We start from the raw sequence: 15,046 nt of genomic DNA, 5'->3' as shown, positions 1-15,046 counted from the left end.
ATAACTTTTGTACATAAGAAGAAGATTAATCAATATATAATGTCCGTATTCAGAACATTTTTTGAATAAAATAAATGAAGTTTTAGAGAGGAGTAAAACAACTTTCAAAGTATGACAATATCTAAAAATTAATGTATATTAAAAGGTATTATTATACAAATGCATCTGTTTTTAAATTAGTTCAATTATTGCCACAAAGAATTTTATGTATCAGAATTGTCTAATTTAGGAAAATATTCGAAATACGCCACAGATATAGAATTTTCACGACAATCCTTTGAATGATTTATAATATATAGTCATAACTCCGATTGTATTTAAAATGTTCTGTTATGATGTTTATGTATATACTTATCATATACATATAAGCTGTATTGCTTCTGGTTTGAAATACACTTAACTATCAAGATAAAATTAAGACATTTGGTATTTATTTGGATAGAAAACTTCTGACGAAGAATATTTTGACTTTAATTATATTTTAACAATGGTTTGTTTTTCAATTTACAAAAAGATATAGGAAGATATAGTGCCAATGAGACAACTCTCTATCCAAGTAACAATTTATAAAAGTAAACCATTATAGGTCAAGGTACGGTCTTCACCGTACGAGTATGTTTGACAATTAAAATTCTAATGCAATTATTTTGTGTCAATGGTTCTGATTGGATGACAGTAAGCGTAAAATTATCTATCTCCTTGTCTATTACTAAGGAAGCCGACATTTTGAATTGCTGAATGTATTGACATGTAATTTTTACAGTAATAAGCCACAAAAACTCACATGTTGCACCTAAAAATCTTCTTTTTATCAACTTTTATTACATTTTGAAGCGGCACAGAAGCCAGAAAACGCCCGGCGTTTATGTTTGACACCAGAAGCATACCTATGACGTCACCTAGTGAAGGGACCAAAGAAGATAACATCTTTTCGCGGAATTTTCTTTAATAAAAATTTTACACTGAAATAATGATTGAAATTTAATTATGAACTTGATTTGCATTAGAATAGAGATAACTGTATTGTTTTTGAAGCTTTACGGACGTCCATCGGTAGTTTTACTGTCGCAAATACCCGTTTACCTGTCTCTGCTACGCATCGCCAGGTAAACTAAATTTGCGACAGTAAAACTACCGATGGACGTCCTTATAGCTTCAAATACAATACAGCTATCTCTTAAGTAATGTTTCGCACCCATTAGAAAACATATAAATAATCATTATGAGTGATATTATTTAATATCTTCGTATTAACTTGCAACATCTGTATGCATGTTATGGTGGTAAAAAAAACATTTTGAACATGTATATTAGTTTAAATCATATCAAGGCATACTTTAATACATGCACAATTCATTGTCAAATACAATATTGTCGCAACGAAGCGTACAGTATAAAAAAGTGTCATGACAGCAAACTGTACACAAACATGTGAATAAAAACACTTTAAAACCTGTATTTGTATGTTCCTACATACCACAGAAACCTTCGATTTTTTCAAGCGTGTTAAATTTGAACTATGAAATTTTCAAAAATGTATGTTTTAAAGAACAATGAAGCACAAAAAAAGACTAAGTTTTGAATATTTTAAAATATCAAGCATGCTTTTATCAGTGGCATTGTCGTGCGTTTTTTAATATTAGCCTATAAATATGTCATATATTTCAAAAACCCTGTAGTAAGTAATGAGTATTATGACAAAGAATATACTGTAGTCTTTTTGTAGGCGAAACGCACTTCTGCCACATCAAATTTAAATCCTGGGATCTTTTGACAAGTTATGAACGTGTACATATTACAAGTTAATCCCGAATTTAAACAATGACATGCTCTATTGTCAAAGTTAAAGATGTTAAGAGTGTCTTTGATAAATATGTACACTCAATAGATGCCTGTAAAATTATAAAAGTTGTCTGGTTTTGTGTTTAATGTGTTTAGTCAATATTTGAAATTCCCCAAGAAATGTTACGGTAGGGCGTTTTTTCTTCCAAATAACAATTATACAGTTGCATAGTTTTGCCAGAGACATATATACACAGAGATTGGCAACTCCGTGAAATCCCGTGAAAGATCGCGGCCCGGGATGAGATTCTCGTCGATAAATATTAGAACATGTAATCAAGTCAGGGATGAAAAACCTCGATAGATAATCAAAAAAAGCAAAGGGAAAATTATTTCAGATCATCTTATAATTTCTTTTTTTTTAAATACTTGAAATCGTTATATTCATTTTTATGTATTTATTGAGAAAAATATTTTTTTCTGCATTTCATATAATTTAAAAATGCAAATCTGGTAATGATCAATTGTTATTACAAGAAACTTTTCTTTACCGCATATCTTTTGCAATAGTTTGCTCCTTAATTACACAGTGAAATTATGTGTGTCCGATTTTTCGGTAATTAGTCCCTTAGAGTTGTGACTGTTGATTCACAGGTGTGCGATTACGCAATTTATTGCCCTGCGATCACCTGAATTTTGCCGGAGGTGAAGTTCTATATGGATTATTACTTGGTAATTGTTTTTAAAACTTAACAAATTCTGACATATTATTTTAACCATGACCAGAACTTTATTTTAACAGAAGCACTGGCCAATACTTTAGTATTCAATCAGGAAAACAAAAAGTCTTTTAACATGTCAAAAAAGGAAATGAAGCAACTTTTTCATATATAAAAAATATGTAGCCAGTAGAATTTTGTATCGTGAGAAACTGATTTTATATCTGTTTTAATTTAATTTTAATTTTTAATTGTCAATTTGACCTAGAATAAAATTATTTATGGAACCTTTGCATAAATTTGATTTTCCTAAAGGCACGTACATTATAGTGTTGTCGAAATCACTATGTTTGCTGCCATGAAATATTGAATATGAATCTGTCATTATTTGTAGTTTTTTTAAGACTTGATATCACAGACTCTGATTAAAAACAATTTGTATCATAAGTACATAAAAATGCCCTGCTGAACTGTAGAATTTTAATGTTTTGTTTCATAGATCACCGGAGTACTACTACATTCTTATCTTTACTCTTTCCTATCGGGTAGTGAAACTTGAGTTTGAAATTAGAAAGATTTAAAATTGTGCACGATCTTTTGTGAGTTTATGTTGTTCAAGGTAATTTTCGGTGCAGTTATTTTCTTTTCATTTGTTATTTTTTTCCTCTGTGTAACACGACCATGTACTTTTTGTATTACCCCTTGACATCTCCTGCTTCTGTTTAAACCTTTTCCACCAATATATTTTATTTAAAACATATGTCATCTGTTTTAAATAAAATAGTCTCATTCCCGGAATTTGTTATTCAGTTATTCATTTTAATATCAGCTTTTTTATAAGCATATAAACTGCTTGGTCTCTTCACACAACTTATGTTTAGGACGGAATGCAGAAATAGGTACATACATGTACCAGGTTATGGATATATAAGTACATGTTATGTGCTTTTGACCTTCACACCAATTCTTAAAAATTCATAGATGTGCAAAGAATATTGTTGTCGTTGGGTTGTTGTCTCATTGACATATACCTCACATTTCTGTTTAGTCATAGCATCTGTGCCTTTTCAATTTATTGCAGAAAATATTAGCATAAACATTTTTTTCAAAACAGGAGAGGTGAAATAGTGATCACAGAATGAGAACATGTTATATTATAAAGAAGAAAACTGAAACAGATAAATATAAATAAGCACCATTGACAATTTGTTAAAGGACTGAAACAAACATAGATGGTGACCAATGTGAGCGACTAGTGTATAGTAGTAGAGTGGACATTTCTTGCTTCTTTTTCTACACATTTTGTCATTTCATGTAAACAATTAAATATGTTACTTTCCATGGAGAGGAAGGAATTTGTGAAACGAAATATTTTGCTATTTAGTACTGTCAAGATATATCACAGGGGTGTTGTAAGATAAATGAACAGTTTCTCTTTTTTTACATTATGCTACCTTTATGCTACAAGGGTAGCATTTTCCATTCTCATGATGTACAAAGATATTATAGAGTGGCCTTCCAATGATAGTCATACATGTAAATCATTGTCTCATTAGCAATCATACTACATCATCATATTGTTATACATGTACATGTATGTAAAAACTATGTACATGTATACTTTGTAAACATAAAGAAGACAAATGAAGTTGAACACAAGATATTTATTTGCTTTTTTATCCATCTGCACAACTGCCACTGTATCACTTCTGCTTCAAATTCAATAGATTGAATGCAGAGTCTTGTATTTGTTTTTAGTTCAATGGTCTCGCCATCAATTGCACAAAAATCGCATACACATGTACATCAAGTTTGGCATATGAACTACAATAGTATGGTGTTTTTACAGTCATGATAAGCACATGTAATTTTCTCTCTTACAAAACCATTGTTAAGTATCACATTGATAGTAGTAATCAGTCCACTACATGACAGTGCCGTCACATTCGGATACAGTCATCACTAATAGTTGTTCCTGTTTGCCAGGGATTCTTAATTTCAATCAGAAAGACTTGGGAGTCCTACATTCAGCACATGTATGATATTTTATCTCTTGTATGCTGCACTGTTAGGTAAATTTGATCAACATCTTTGTTCTTTTATAACGTGCAGGATCCTGTTAAAAAAAAAGCTGTCAGATACTGAATGTAAATATATATATAAAGTTGTAAATGTCCTCAAAGTGGTGGAAATTTTGAAAAAAAACAATTTTTATACCCAAATCCAGTATAAGTATGTCTTGTGAAATTAAATCATGTGATGGTTACAATTTTTCTCTAAAGATGGACAAGTTTATAACCTGTAGCCATGGACAGGGGACTGTCTTTATATTGAAGAAAATTAACATGACCGACAGCTTGAGTACTGATTTTTAATTGTAAATTGCATCAAAGTGGTTGAAAATATGAAAAAAACAACCTCTATATACCAATCCAGTATGTCATAGGAAAGTAATGCATGTGCTGGGTACAATAATTCTCTGAAGACGGAAAAGTTTATAAAGTGTAAACAGACAGGGGTCTGTCTTGATATTGAAGCAAAACACCATGGCCTACAGCTTTAATACTGATTTTTAACTGTAAATTGCATCAAAGTGGTTGAAAATATGAAAAAAACAACCTCTATATACCAATCCAGTATGTCATAGGAAAGTAATGCATGTGCTGGGTACAATAATTCTCTGAAGACGGAAAAGTTTATAAAGTGTAAACAGACAGGGGTCTGTCTTGATATTGAAGCAAAAAAAAACATGGCCGCTATAATACTGATTTTTAATTGTAAATTGCATCAAAGTGGTTGAAAATATGAAAAAAACAACCTCTATATACCAATCCAGTATGTCATAGGAAAGTAATGCATGTGCTGGGTACAATAATTCTCTGAAGACGGAAAAGTTTATAAAGTGTAAACAGACAGGGGCCTGTCTTGATATTGAAGCAAAAAAAAAAACATGGCCGCTATAATACTGATTTTTAATTGTAAATTGCATCAAAGTGGTTGAAAATATGAAAAAAAAAAACCTCTATATACCAATCCAGTATGTCATAGGAAAGTAATGCATGTGCTGGGTACATTAATTCTCTGAAGACGGAAAAGTTTATAAAGTGTAAACAGACAGGGGCCTGTCTTGATATTGAAGCAAAAAAAAAACATGGCCGCTATAATACTGATTTTTAATTGTAAATTGCATCAAAGTGGTTGAAAATATGAAAAAAACAACCTCTATATACCAATCCAGTATGTCATAGGAAAGTAATGCATGTGCTGGGTACATTAATTCTCTGAAGACGGAAAAGTTTATAAAGTGTAAACAGACAGGGGCCTGTCTTGATATTGAAGCAAAAAAAAAAAGATGGCCGCTATAATACTGATTTTTAATTGTAAATTGCATCAAAGTGGTTGAAAATATGAATAAAACAACCGATATATACCAATCCAGTTTGTCATAGGAAAGTAATGCATGTGCTGGGTACAATATTTCTCTGAAGACGGAAAAGTTTATAAAGTGTAAACAGACAGGGGTTAAAAAATTTCATAACGTGCATGTCGGCCAAGCTTCCTTTATTATATACTGCAATTAAACGTTAATCGTCGCAATATTTTAACTAATAACTACTACAAACTGAATAAAACAAGGTAATTCATATACGAAATTGAAATATGTACTTACATTATGCTGTTTTGAAATGCTTGATGTAAAATAAAAATCGAAGCGAGGTGGTGTACTTGTCGTGATAGAATAAAAATGGCGATCTCGTTAAAGTCTCGCGTGATGCGATGTTTGGATTAGATTTCGCTGACCACTGTTACAGTTGCCAATCTCTGTGTAAGTATGTCTCTGGTTTTGCAAATATATATTTCTAGAGACTAGACCTTTATCAAAAATCGGGGTAGAATACTAAGATTTGTTTTTGTATATTGAACAAATGTTTTACATATAAAAATATGTCTTCTTTTAATGAGGTCGTTTGTAATGCCTTACGAGGTTCTGAGCCCTCTTAAGAATAACTTTTAATGTAATACGATTCGGAATTTCTGGAAGGTGGAAGTTAATAGGAACGTCGAAGTTCTTCCGATATAAAGGTCATTTGATGTCACGTTTTTTTTATCAATTGCTTGAAATGAAAATGCATGGGATGGTATTTTTCCGAGTTATTAAAACTATTGGGTTGCATTGAATGAATGCATCATCAACTTTGTATACACTGTGATTAGAATTCTCAGCAAATCGCTAAATATCATAAAACATATTTCCGAAGTCCTATGTATCTATGCTTTTAGTTACAAACTAAACCTTCACAGAACGAACTACTGGACGCCATTTTATTGAATTTCCGTTTGCTAACTGTTCGACTTCCTTCATAAGTTCTTTTTACATGTCAAGTATATAGTTATTGAAAATCGTCGTAGTGTGTGAAGAACTCTTTGATACCATACAGGCGTATTGTATTTCAACTTGCTCTTGATGCATACTAAGTTGGTTTGTTGGTTCTTTTTAATGTCATATTTTTACATATTTGATTGTTTTAGTTATGGTTGTATTTCTTCCATTTGAAAGAAACAGTTGTCAAAGGTACCAGGATTGTAGTTTGATACGCCAGACAGGCAGTTCGTCTGCATAAGACTCAAATCGGGTGTGTCTATTTTTGTGTTGGTTGATCATCATGATGTACTGTATCCAGGTTTTGTTTTCGGTAATTAGTTAATTCAGTTTATCATGAATATCTTATATATTCATTTGATTTTGATCAAATTTACTGTTTGCAATAGCATAAATTGTTTTTAATAATAAAGATGTTCTTATCCCTAGCAGACAACCCTAGCCGTATTTGGCACAATATTTTTGAACTTTAGATCATCAGTGCTGTACAATTTTGTTCTTGTTTTGACTTTCGACCTTTTATATCTGGGCGACACTGGCAAGTCTTTGGTGGATGAGGCGCGCTCCTGGCGTATTGAATTTTAAACCTGGTGCCTTTTGTTTGCTATTATTCATGTGTTTCTTTGACTGATATGTTCCCCTATTTATTTGTTTTGTAGTCCTGTAATGTTATGTTGAAACTTTAATGTTATATTTAACATTGCCATTAAAGAGGGAGGTTTGGCATGCCACAAAACCAGGTTCAACCTATAATTTTTTTCTTTAAAAAATAAATGTCCTGTACCAAGTCAGGAATATGGCCATTGTTATATTATTGTTCGTTTCTGTTTGTGTTACATTTTGACGGTTTCAATTTGCATTACTATTAGACATGTCACGATACTTTTCTATCCCAAATTCAGGTATTTGGTTTTGATGTTGTATTTGTTATTTTCATCGGATTTTGTCTAATGCTTAGACCGTTTCTGTGTGTGTTACATTTTAATGTTGTGTCGTAGTTCTCTTATCTTTAATGCGTTTCCCTCAATTTTAGTTTGTTACCCCAATTTTGTTTTTGTCCATCGATTTACGAGTTTTAAACAGCGTTATGCTACTGTTGCCTTTATTCATCAGTGACGCTCAAATCAAAATAGTTATAAAGTCAAACAAGTACAAAGTTGAAGAGCATTTAGTACCAAAAATTTCCAAAAGGTGTGTCAGATACGACTACGGTAATCTATTCCTGGGATAAACAAAATCTATTAAGTTTTGTAACAGGAAATTCATAAAAATGACAATATACTTGATATGCATGTCTTCACAGAAAAGTTGATTTCTGTGATACCCTCGGGGACGAAACGTCCACCAGCAGATTGAAAAGCTGGGATGAAATTCATCACTTGATAAACCAAGTCTTCAGCTCCATTCAAATTTTAGATGACGAAACCTATTGGGATAGTCTATAGAAATAAGACACATGTAAAAAAAGAAGATGTGGTATGATTTCAAATGAGACAAAAGACCAAAGGACACATAACAACTATAGCTAATCGTACGTGAAGCACATTGGCAAAAAATGAAAAACAATACAGACACACAACCAAGTCATATGCAACAAAGAAACACAAAAGGACATGCCTTTGTAGACAAAGCACATAAGCAATAATAAAATTGAGAATTGAAATGGGGAATGTGTCAAAGAGACAACAACAATGAAAGACAAAAATACAAAAATTACCATATCACAATAACACAATCACGGGATGTTTAAGACAATGAAAACATGAAAATGAAATAAAAAATATCAAAGATCCACTTTTATTATTCTCTTTTGTTAACTTTAACAAAACCTTTTTCTCTGAAACAACTGGGTCAAAAATAATCGAACCTATATCATCAGTGGGGTATCTTGTTTTAAAAATGTGTCTGATGGACCCCCCCCCCCTTTTTTTTGCCTTCCAAGATGGCCGACATAGTTAAAAATAGAACACATGGATAAAATTCAAATTTTACTGATTATTTTGAAAATCTCTTCAGAAAGATAAAACCTTTTTTATTGCCCTTAAATGACGAATTTTACCATTTTTTACATTTATTATTTTGAAACATTTCAATACCAAAATAATCAATTATAACAATATCTACAAATAAGTCAAGACGATTCCTTGCCCTTTGATGGTCATTTTACCATTTTTTTTAATTTTTTTGGTGTTTTGGCTTCTATCGTAAAAACTATTAACGATAGAACCTTCAAAGAACAAAAATGACCAAGAAAATATCTTACATGACCAAAACCGTTATAAGACTCCCTGAAGTGTTTGCCCTTCATTGATAAATATCAATTCTCACATGATTCCCATTTTTTGCCAATTTTCTTGATAACTTTTATTGAGAAAAACAACCCTTTGATATAAGCAAGACAAAATCTACAAACAGAGATTTTGACCTAAATCTGCGGTGAACTCGTTATTTGAGTTGTTATCCTATGATGTAAATGTTTAAAAACATGCGTTTCTTTTTGTCTATTATCTTTAAAACTGTACAAGACAAAAACAAATTATAAGAAGGGAAAATTATCAGCAGCAAAAGATGAAATATGACTAAAACTGCCATTTTTAAAAAGAATAATTCATTTTAATGAAGTGCCGGTGGGCAACACATGCTCTTTCGGGTATCTAGTAATGTTTTGTCATGTGTGTATTTCTAAGTAAAACACTTTTCAAAGTTTAAACAATTTAAGATTTTTCACTGAACTTCATTCAATAAAACTAAACGTAATCTTCAATATAGATATATATTAAGTCCCACCAGCAGTCTTATCAGCTGGCATTGCGATTTTTAAAAATTATTTTCTGAAGCATACACAAAATTATTACGTAGACACCAATGGGATTTATTTTGGGGGATGGTTAATATAAATGATTGTGACGTTGAATTTATATTTTATAAAAATGAGGATATAGGTTGATTACCAATGAGACAATTATCCATCAGCTTTCAAATGATTGAATTCAATCAATTATATGTCACTGTAAAGCATTCAACCATGAAAAACCCCATTCTGTATAATTGACTTTCAAAGGTTTCGCCATAAGATAATTAAACGATTCAAAAATAACAACTAAGAGTCTATTTTTAAATTAATAACAGAAAAAATACGAAAAACAACAAGACAAACAAACACCAACCGAACTTCTGAATGATGCATAATTTATTTTGCAAAAAACATTTTCCAGCTAACTATAATATATGATTAACGTGAAAAATAAGAATAACACTTTTATCAACTGTCAAACGTATTTTAGGTGAATCTGGCGTTGTTCTTTTCCAATTACCTGTAAATTAGAAAACAGTTTTAATAACTATCGAGAAAAATAAACACACGCAAATATCATAAAATAGGATGTCAAATAATCGCATGGAAATTTGATCAACTAACTTGAAAACTTAAATTTCCATAAAATCGAAACAATCATTTTGACATTGATTATTTTGTTTGAAAGTTGTTTTTTTTTACAAATATGAGAGTATTCACTGTTAATCTAAAAATTCACATTTTTATATCACAAATAAGAACTTAAGATTAAAATATAATATTTTTTATAGGAATTCAAATTGAAACTTTTTGAAATGACAGATATATAAGATTACAATTCTTCTAAATATCTTTGATAAAACTTTATGATTACTTGTTTCTAATGATAATCTATTAAAAGTAAATGCATGTCATCACTTCAAAGTAAAATAGTATTAAATAATAACTCACATCAAATCTTTAACAGGTTTCTTGATCAATTAGAAGATGTTTCTTTGTATTACCAAACTCACTTTCTGATACCCTGCCATCACCTTTAATGACAAATAATTGATAATTGAAAAGAAGATATATCTAAAACGTAACACAGAGAGAGTTTTGAATTTCCTATGGAGCTCGGCATTTTTGTTATTTAATGTTTTTTTGTGTAATGATATTGAATACATGGAATAGGAAAGACTTATTTAGTATCATGGAATTCCTCCGTTGCTCAAATTGCATGGTTGCTTTGCTACTTGAAGAATTGTTAAATTAAAGGAACATAGCTTTTTCAACATGGACAGCTGGGAAATCATTACAGTTCTACTATTCAAAGTTCATAGCACAATCTATTTGTAATGCCCGAATTTGAGTCGGATAATAAATTATCTAATTTACTGCAGTGCTGCTGTTCGAAGGAATGTTGACCCATCGGAATCGTAAATAGTATACCTAGTTCTTAAACTAATTTCTGTTACATGAATATACTTTATCTCCAATATTTGAATATTATACACTCACCATTTTGATCTAAACGTTTGAAAACCATCATATTGTCGTTTTCTCTGCCACGCCCATTGACATGGAAGGCCAGATCTGCCGGATAAAAGTATCCAGCACCAGTATAGTCGTATGCTGAAAATTTGCATGGTAATGCAACCAATTCCCCTCGCCAGTTATACTATAAATGTATATAAAAAAATATGTATGTTAGTGTAATTTTTATTAACTTGGTTTGAAAGGTGAAATTGTAAAAACAATATTCAAATATCAAAACATTATCATGATTATAACATATTAATTTTCTATTTCATATTGTAAACGGAAATCAATTGTTATCTGATTCTTCATTTTTATAGGAATGATTATTATAAAAAAAAATATATTTTATCCTTATTTATGTTACACAATGTGTAAGGATGTCTGTCTGCTTCAGACTCTGATGCATTCACTGAGATCTTCAAATGTTTTGGTGTGGATTGTTGTATTGGGACTCTTAGTTTTTATATGATGTGTGTTCCTTTTTTTTTTACTTTTATCATGACGGTGTATGTCTGTCTTGACTTATGAGTTTGAATATCATGTTGGTATCTTTCGGCTCTCTTATTTAATTCTCAAACCTATTAATGTTTTTGGAATCAAAAGTTTCCCGATTCGTGACAAAATTAAAAAAGCGTTTCATTCATCAGTGTTGAATAAAATAAACTTGTTTCTTTAATAAAAAAAAATGCGTGTGCTTTTCTTATAACTAAGTCTCACCTTGTCATCGGCCATTATGTTACAAATGTTGTCACAGTACCAAGTACATTCGTTTTTGATACATGACATCCCGCATACATCATCAGCTACACATGTGTGGTGTCCAGATAATTCTGCTTGCATTTTCTTCGCTTTGTAACGATCGTATACTTCCTTAGCAACGAATAAATTTGGGTTGCTAAGAAGAGCATCTCTCTTACCGTAGGTCTTAACCAAATAAGGAACTACAACTTTCCGAAAAAACTTCCTTCCTCGAATTCGAATTCGAAATCTTCTACGCCTCCATGCTTCGCAATCCTCAAAAAGGCAGACAAGGACCAAAGAAAGCAATAAAATACATGTGACTTTCATCTACAATATACAAATTAAAACAACAAAACATTTTCGTTGTTTTGCAATATCTACGTACTTACCTGTATTCCATGATGTAATAATATGATTCAACTTATCTTAGTAGAGTTCGCATGCAGTTTAATGAGATAACAGTCAACAACAAAAACAAAAAAGACAAGAGACAAAAATAATGCGTAAAAAATGAAGATGTGGTATAATTTTCAATGATACAACTCTCAAAGAGACCAAAATGAAACACAAATTAACAACTATAGGTCGCTGTATTTCCTTATCAATGTCCTCTTATAATCTCCTTCAAATACAATCATGTAAGGTCATAAAACAAAATTTATACTCGAGATAGATATCGCGTCATAAAGGCACTCGATTGTCTTAAGATCATGTTTACAAGTATAGGAAAAACAGCATTGATTATCAATTCAGGTCTTTTTTCCTGAATTTACTAAAAGTTTCATTATAATTTAGACTCGTCTCAACACAGGATGTTGACATAACAATAGTATTTTCCGGTAATATTTAATTTTATTTTTTGCTGTTAAATTTTAAAACAAAATCGATTACCTTGTTAGTATCTTCCAACTGAATGATACAAACACAACTTACCAACTATGTTTTTATACATAATGACATGTATTGAATTTCAATATTTACTCTTTACTTAGAAAAAAAAAAACACAAATTAGGTGATACACATGTTGTTTAATTTTGAATTATTGAAATGTCAGGTCACTTCTATGTAAACGCTAAAATCAATTTATTTTGGAAAAACAATGTCAGATTTGAGAAGAAAAATATATATCTTTTTGATCGTTTACTTTCAATTTTAAATTTCATTTGCATTTGTGAATTTTAAACTTATCTGTGAAATTCATAAATATGAAACCTTTGTATTCTTTTTATTTTGCTACTGCTTAACGATCAACTTAAGTAGGTTTTAAAAATCTTATTAATTGTCATGAACACAAGCAAAACAGTTTCCCATCATCATGTCTTTTTAATTTCTAATAATTTAGTTTGAGAATGTGACATGTCTTCCTAATTGAAATATAAAGAACGTGTAACTTATTGGTATAGTTCTAAAAAAAGGTGTTCATATTACCAATGCGGATATGAAAGTTGTTTTTCCGTTTAGTAGAAATATAGCTGTTTGTCTAATGTCCAAAAATGAGGTCTAATGTATCTATAAGAGATTTTCTGAAAAACTTATTAAAATCAAGCCATGTATTTTGAAGAAGTATTTTTAATAGGCATCATCATTATAATGATATAAATGGCCGTGATAGCATTAAGAAAATATTTAGAGCAGATATCAGCGTGCTCCATGAAGGTTGAAGGAGTAGCAGAACTTGAATGTATAAACATTCAGAAATTATTGATTTTGGTTTATTTTTTTCAAAAAGTAAAAAAGTTGGATACTTTTTCATCTGCGTAGGATAATTCAGAAACATAATAATATGTGATATTGTCCACTCTTTCGAATTTTGTTGTGCAATAGCTCTGTTTGTCAAAACCAATCAATAAAATACAATTCATGAGAATAATTAAATGCAACAAACATACAAGGATTGAAATTGTGTACGCCAGATGAGCGTTTTATCTAAAAAGAATTATCAGAGACGCTCAAATAAAAATGTTAAGACGGCAATGTAAGTTTCAAAGTTGAAAAGCATAGAGAAGCAAACACTTCTTAAGATTTACTTTTAATACAGGTAAGTAATCTCTTCCGAGGGTTAAAAATCCTTAGTATTTTGTAAATTCAAAGTTTTATTAAATGTTCATTTTTAGTATTGAAGTAATAAACCATTATGTAACTAATAGGCTAGTGATATCATCGGGGAGAAATATACACTAGACCCAGTAGTTGTATATCAACACATCATAGATACAAGTATACATATGGTAGAAAATCTTTAATATTACGAAAATGAAATGTTTTGTAAACAGCCATATATTAATATTTCCGTGACAATGATAGTTCATGTCAATACATAAGTGTGCCGAAACATATAACATTGATACACGAATATCAAATACCTGTCATTCTACCAATTTTGTAAAGTAATTAATTTGTATGTGTCCTTCTTTTTAACACTCATGATAAAATTAAAAAAAAATAGGTTTAAAAGTCCTGTAAAGACTATCCGACTGTTTTTATCATTAACCAATTAACTCTAAATTCTCATTTTAAAAAAAACTTCTTATGTCCAGTACCTTTAAAAGGGATTGTCTTCTTTCAGGTAAATGTTTATGGACGGAATCAAACGTGGCATGCTTGGGAAAAGAGAAAACCTTTATTTTATCTAGGTCAACCTATTCTTCACACCAACAAAATATTAAAGACTATACAAACATCAAGGTTTATTGTTGAATATTTATAACTGCCTACGTTTGAATATACGAGTTTGGTGAATTTCAAAGTTCTGGATTGCTTGGAATCTTCTTGCTAAGGTCAAGTACATGTCATGTCATAACAGCGATACAAATGAAGTACAGTATTGCGTTAGAATAAAACAGAATATATATGTACGTGTATGTTTATAGATCTTTTTTTGTCCAATTTTGATACCAAATACCTAATCTTTGTGTCATATAATTTTAAAAAGTACTGTGTTGATTTTAAAGAATAACTTGCTTTGTAGTGAGATAACGAGAATATTGTATGTCGCATCACCTGTCGCAAATTCCAAACCACTTTTCCATTTCTTATCATTTCTTCCTGAACAAAAGGTATTCTAGTGATTTTTTCTTCAATATTTTAGGTGTAGTTATATGACATTC

General features: G+C 30.6%; 1 protein-coding gene and 1 long non-coding RNA gene across 2 annotated transcripts; both read right to left on the bottom strand.

Annotated features, from left to right (window-relative positions):
* Positions 1 to 4,145: 4,145 nt before the first annotated feature.
* LOC139498549 (uncharacterized) lies at positions 4,146 to 6,322 on the bottom strand. The gene is made up of 2 exons (XR_011657964.1): positions 6,172 to 6,322; positions 4,146 to 4,617 (listed from the first exon to the last, which is right to left on the bottom strand). It is a non-coding gene; the product is annotated as an uncharacterized lncRNA (long non-coding RNA).
* Positions 6,323 to 10,057: 3,735 nt separating this feature from the next.
* LOC139498551 (EF-hand calcium-binding domain-containing protein 1-like) lies at positions 10,058 to 12,866 on the bottom strand. The gene is made up of 5 exons (XM_071286989.1): positions 12,830 to 12,866; positions 11,915 to 12,265; positions 11,177 to 11,336; positions 10,628 to 10,710; positions 10,058 to 10,196 (listed from the first exon to the last, which is right to left on the bottom strand). Exons 2-4 carry the CDS (start codon positions 12,263 to 12,265, stop codon positions 10,637 to 10,639), a joined length of 585 nt encoding a protein of 194 aa, XP_071143090.1. The 5' UTR covers positions 12,830 to 12,866; the 3' UTR covers positions 10,058 to 10,196; positions 10,628 to 10,636.
* Between the last annotated feature and the right edge of the window lie 2,180 nt (positions 12,867 to 15,046).

This window comes from Mytilus edulis, chromosome 12 (genome assembly GCF_963676685.1).
Source record: "Mytilus edulis chromosome 12, xbMytEdul2.2, whole genome shotgun sequence".
Lineage (NCBI taxonomy): Eukaryota > Metazoa > Mollusca > Bivalvia > Mytilida > Mytilidae > Mytilus > Mytilus edulis.
This window is presented reverse-complemented; position numbering and strand designations above follow the sequence as displayed.

Bases quoted from the DNA above. Each gene is read 5' to 3' on its own strand.
- LOC139498551 (XM_071286989.1), bottom strand. From the start codon at position 12,265: ATGAAAGTCACATGTATTTTATTGCTTTCTTTGGTCCTTGTCTGCCTT. The intron at 11,337-11,914 runs GTGAGACTTAGT...ATACATTTATAG, and splicing joins ACATAATGGCCGATGACAAG to TATAACTGGCGAGGGGAATT. The intron at 10,711-11,176 runs GTGAGTGTATAA...TTGTCATTAAAG, and splicing joins CAAACGTTTAGATCAAAATG to GTGATGGCAGGGTATCAGAA.